The sequence below is a fragment of the Myxine glutinosa genome, chromosome 13 (assembly GCF_964187855.1).
Source record: "Myxine glutinosa chromosome 13, kmMyxGlut1.1, whole genome shotgun sequence".
NCBI lineage: Eukaryota > Metazoa > Chordata > Myxini > Myxiniformes > Myxinidae > Myxine > Myxine glutinosa.
In genome coordinates this window covers 86,824,882-86,830,881 of record NC_136273.1, presented here as the reverse complement: position 1 = coordinate 86,830,881, position 6,000 = coordinate 86,824,882, and the positions used below count along the sequence as shown (strand labels likewise).

Here is a 6,000-nt window from a genome sequence, read left to right as displayed (position 1 = left end):
ATTTTATCCCACCGATAGGCCGGATCTGCATCCGGACCTTAACCAAAATCCAATCCACCTGTTCGTTTCACGGACACAACTCATCCACCAAGTCTGAATCCATCCATAACTTTTTGTGATATCATGTTGTGTGTATATCGTTTTTCGCCGCATCTCTCGATGGTGAAGAGAATTTTTTTTTAATCTGATCCGGATCTTCACCAAAATCGAATCTATTTGTCCTTGTCGCACAACCAAACTGTCCACCAAGTTTTGTCCTCGTCTGTACACAACTTTTTTAGACTCACAGGCAGACACACAACAGATAAACAGACAGGGATGAAAACATTTGATAAAGGTATCTCCGAAAATAAATTAGAAATCGATTGATTACAAAATAAATCACCACAGAAGGTAAGACAGATCCAGACCTTGCACCCAAACGACAAGGAAGAGTTGTGCTGACGCTATTTCCTTAATTCCCACATATTTGCTCTCCATCTCTTGGATGTCTTTGCTACGCCACGATGCCACGTCTGGATGCCACGTCTTTGCTCGTTTGCATCCCACTCACACTCTTACGATGTCTCTCCGAAAAGACCGACTGGACAACCCTCCCATCCACTTTATGAATAATCCTCTCCAAGAAGTTCCGTCACTCAAGCTTTTGGGTCTCACTATCTGCCATGATCTTTCCTGGGAAAACCACATTTCAAATCTGGCCTCCAAAGCCAGTCGCCGACTGGGCATCCTCCGTCGTGCGAAGTCCTTCCTTGGCACACCTGAGCTCCTCACCACATACAAGGCTTTCATCCGCAGCTCAATGGAATACTGCTCTCCCCTCTGGGCTGGTGCTCCTGCCTCACACCTAGCTCGTCTTCACGCTGTTGAAACCAAACCGTTCAGAATCATTGGAATCTCCCGCGATGAAGCTAACTCCAAGGGCTTTTCACACACTCACCGCAGGCAGGTGGGTGGTCTTTCCGTCTTCTACCGACTCCTCTCTGGCCTTGCCCCCCCCCAGCTCTCTCTGGGCTCTGTCCCCCAACTATTCCTACAGGTCGCACAAGATCTGCCTGCAACCCTCTTATGGTTAAACTGCCAAATTCAAGACTCTCTGCTCACCTTCACTCCTTCATTCCTCTTTTCTCCCGCCTCTGGAACAAACTCCCTCACTCTCTTCAATCCCACTCCACCCTCCAGGTCTTTAAAACAGCTGTTCACCACCATCTCTTATCTTCACCCATGCAAAACCTTGATCTTTTCTACCCCCACTAATTTCACCCCAAATCCACTTTTTTGAAATACCAACTTCTGTCCTGGAAGTCCTTGGTGTCCTTGTGTTTTGTACTTCTCCCACCCACCCCCCCCCCCCCCACCCCCTTCCCACGCCTCCTCCCCCCAAGACCTCTCCCTCCCACACATCGCCCTGCTCTCAAATGTTGTGTTTGTGTGCTTCCCCTTCTCTCCCCATCTTGTCTTCCGCTCCCTCTTTTTATATATTTTGTTTGTCTGGTTGATTTGTTTGTGAAATAAATGTTAGCTCTTTCACGAGCCTCGATTCAGTATACAAAAAACAAAAAACAAAAACAAATCCAAACCGAGTTGGTCTCACTAGTCCATCACACTCCACAATACACACTTTCCGTCCTGCTTTTGAGTCCCAGTTTCACACAAAATTATCAGACTCTCTACTCAAATGCCTTTCCAGGTTCATCCAACCGCCCCCGAGGAACGGGGTTTTTTTTTTTCCATCGTGGACGGTTTCATGACTTTCACACGAGACACCACGATAATTAAGTGGCAGACATAATGAAAATAGAAGGGTGCCATTATTTCATCTTCATGTTACAGATGATTCCTAACTTATTGCTTGCTACTCTTTTCTGGAATAGTCATCCAATGCAAGAATTGGTGAATCACTCTCCGCTGGCATTTGAAGCCATATACTTATTAAGTGCACACCACACACGCAACACAATTTTAGTAAGCAGGAAGAGTAGCATGTTCCACTTCAAGGAGAACCTTTAAAGTCTATGAAGCAATAAAACGAGTTTTCCAGTCATAGGTTAGGAGTGCCCATGTGACTATGATCAGTGTGGAAACACAGGATATTTGAGGTACATAAATCTGAAAGTATTTCCTGCTGACCCCACAAATGATCTTTCATCCGATATTTTTCTCATGTCATTCTTCCCTCCGGGTCTTCAGGACAGCTGTTCACCACCATCTCAGGTTATCCCACATCCAAAGCCATGATCATTTCTATGCCTGTTAAACCACCCCCACCCCTCTCAAAATGTTGGTTTTGTATCCATCTTGTCCACACCTTGCGTTCTCCCTCACCCCTCATCGTTACCTGCATCCCCTGTCTGTCCATCTCAGTCTACCTTTGCCCTCTGCGCTGCTAATGGCGTTTCCCCTATCTCCTGCTGTTCCCTTTGTTATGGTGTGTCCTGATATGTTCTGTGTCCTAGCTCTTACATGAGCCTTGACCATGTAATTTTTAAAGTCCTTTTATCTTGATTTTTTTTTTCAATTTTGCCACTTCAATGTGCTTAGTTTGTGGTTTTCTTTTGCCTCTTCATCAAAGGAAGCAATAATCGTTCAGACGAACATCAACTACATCAACTGAGAAGTATTAGAGATTTCAAAATGTGGATTTCAAAATGTTATTCGAATGTGGATTTCAAGAAATCTGCTTATAATCGCAAATACGTCTATAAGGTTTGCAGGAAGAGATTTATATGATGTTTAGGAGACATTCTCAGCAGTCCGTGTGCATGTCACACTCTTATAAAGGCTTCACACGAGCCTTTGATACTGTATGAACCACCTTTAGAGGCCATTTTTCCCTGCAGAGCAGGGGTTGGCCTTTTTCGGGCACTGTGGTCCCCTTTTTGAAGCAATATTTTACAGCCGGATGCGCTTCCTGCCGCCAACCCTGTTAGTCGCCTCTTGCGACACACAAGGAATTACCAGCAAGCTGGTACTAAATTTGGGGACCTTGGAAGGATGACAGGCTGAGTCAACCCCCCCCCCCCCCCAAAGGGGGAAAAAAGGTTCCTGTTCCTGGTTCCTGCTGTCATATAATAAAATGGTTCCTTTGGAAAGCTAATGATCGATTCGCTTGGAACAAAATTTGTGTCTGTTTAATCATAAAGATGCCTGTTTTAAAAGCCCGTCTTTCTGGGATTGAAGAAGAATCAGCACGAATGGGAGCTTCATTCGGCGGTTCCAACGACAACATTTATTTTGTGACATCAGGAACCTTTTCGGACACGAAGGAGCACAACACATCAAAATCCCACATCAAAATCACAATCCCACTCCTCCCTCCAGGTCTTTAAAACGGCTGTCCACCACCATCTCTTATCTTCCCCCATCCAAAACCTTGATATTTTCTACCCCCGTTAATTCACCCCAGATCCACTTTTTTGAAATACCGACTTCTTTCCTGGAAGTCCTAGCAGTGTCCACGTGTTTTTTTACCTCTCCCACCCCCCCCCCCCCAACCCCCATCCCCATGCCTCCTCCCCGCCAAGTCCTCTCCCTCCCACAGATCTCCCGATGTCCCTGCTCTCCATCTTGTTCTCCTGCTCCCTTTATCATATGTTTTATGTGTCAGTTTGTCTTATTTGTGATCAATGTTAGCTCTTACACGAGCCTCGACCTTGTACACAAAAAATGAATGAATGAAAATGAATGAATGAATGATCGTTTTAAGGCCATTTTCCCCGCTAGAGCGGGGGTTAGCAATACAAAATACTTCCCTTGTATACAATACCCTTGTACCCTTGTATACAAAAAAATAAAAAATATAGCAATACTTCTCGAAGCAATACAAAAATGTATAAAAGTACACAGAATAAGCACACAAATGATGACAATGACGACGACGACGACGTGTTATATAAGGACTTCATTGGCTAAATCAAACCCAATGCATTCACATCAGAAGGGAATATTTAGGACAACACAAATGCTTTATTTGGTGGGAATAAGGGGGCCAAGGTCAAAATTCTGCCATTCCTGCAAAGGTAACATGTCAATAGGTTATTTAAGGTCTTCACAATAACTCTCACCCTTACCTTCATCGCTGGGTTTTCCAACGGCCAACCATCTGAGTAAGGTTTGGCGTGATTTTTCAACAATAAGGTTAGGATACCTGTGGAGCAGAGAAAAAGGAATATTTTATTAAAATTACTCTTTTAAATATCAGCTGAGATTTCTTGTCAGATCTGATGATAAAAAAATTTTGTCAGCATAATGTTTTTCCCTGTTTTCTGGTAATTCCCTGTTTGTCGTTAAAGGCGGCAAAAAGGGTTGGCGTCAGGAAGGGCATCCAGCCGTAAAACATTGCTTCAAAAGGGGGACCAAAAAACAACAACAACCACCACGGTTCCCGAAAAAGGCCAACCCCCGCTTGCGGGGAAAAATGGCCTCTAAAGGTGGTTATAATGTGTGCATGGAGTCTGGTGAACGGGTGCAAATTATCACTGGCATCAAACAAATGGCTTTATATTACAGGACGCACAAGATCTGCCAGCAACCCTTTTCTGGTGAAACTTCCTAAAACAAGACTCTCAGCTCACCTTCACTCCTAATTTTTCCCCACCTCTGGAACAAACTCTCACACTCTCTTTTATCCCACTTCTCCTTCCAGGTCTTCAAACCAGCTGTTCACCACCATCTCATATCTTCCCCCATCCAAAACCATAATCTTTTCTACCCCCGTTAATCCAACCCCAACACAGCTCCTTAAAATTCCCTGTTTTCTTTCCATGAAAGTCCCTGTAGGATCCATCGTGTTTATCCGGTGTACCCCGCCCCAGTGGTCTCTCTTCCACAGATCTCCTGATGTCACTGTTCCCTACTCTTGTTGTACTTCCCTCTCCGTTTCCTCCTCTTGTCTCCCACTCCCTTTATTATATGTTCTATGTGTTAGCTCTTATAGGAGCCTCAACTTGGTATACAAAATAAACAACATAAAGACAAAAAGACATTTTAAAAAACGAGTAGAGACCATAGCTCTGCCAGGCTGAACTGGTTACGTTTTCTGCACTGATAGGCCGGATCTACATCCAGACCTGGAAAAAAAAAAAACCTAAAATCGGTTTGTTTTTGTCACCTAACCAACTCATCCACTTAGTTGTCATAATCCATCCACATCGTTTTGAGATATCGTGCCATATATCCATTTTGGCCCTATCTCTCAATGGTAAAGAATCACTTTAAAAATTCTGGTAGCCAGATCCGGATCCAGATCTTCACCAAAATCGAATAAATTCGTCCTTGTCATGTCCTAATTTCGGCCGAATCAGTCTTTAACTGTTTGAGATATCCTGATCATAGACAAATAGACAGGGGTAAAAACATAATCTCTGTCCACCTACGGTGGCACAGGTAATGAAGCTATATGAAAGAGAAATCAGATAGGTGATAAAGACCAGATAGGGAAAACAATCGGCAGCAACACGAGCACATGGGTTGTAAATGGTAGAATAAGGTTTACAGGCCCGAGAACAACGACCAGGTGAGATATAAACCTGCCATAAATGTGGGATTATCTCCAGAGAGAAAGTGCCTCAAAAACTATAAACCCAAAGTAAGATGTCACAGTGAAGGAACCACGCACGCCACCTTACAATGATATTGGGTTTCACTAACACCTTCGTGATGATGTTAATTCAGAGTAACTAACAGCATCAACACCTCCTCACGCCATAACCTGAATTTGAATGAAAGTATACGAGAATCATCCGATGTGAAACTTAGAGACAAAGAAGAAAATAAGATTGGTAATAACGGGAATTCTTACTGGTTTTCTCATTCCCAATGCTACGTGTTTATTTTTTTATGATTATTCCATGGGCCTCACACTTGTAGAGAAAGAAAATAAAGAAACAAGAGCAAGAACATTCCCCTACCAGTCGGTACCAATGATTGCTTTTAAATTTTAAAAATTGATGAAATGCTCTGAAACTCGAACTTGTTCTGCAAATTATCATAATAAAGCCA

The 6,000-nt window shown here is 43.4% G+C and overlaps 1 protein-coding gene across 4 annotated transcripts in view; it reads right to left on the bottom strand.

The window, feature by feature from the left end:
* ABHD16A (abhydrolase domain containing 16A, phospholipase) overlaps positions 1 to 6,000 on the bottom strand; it is a 54,810-nt gene that overhangs the window by 5,106 nt on the left and 43,704 nt on the right. For all 4 annotated transcript variants that reach the window (XM_078767752.1, XM_078767754.1, XM_078767751.1 and 1 more), the window contains one exon: positions 4,071 to 4,147. In XM_078767752.1, the coding sequence (XP_078623878.1) occupies positions 4,071 to 4,147 (77 nt within the window). The remainder of the gene's footprint in view (positions 1 to 4,070; positions 4,148 to 6,000) is intronic.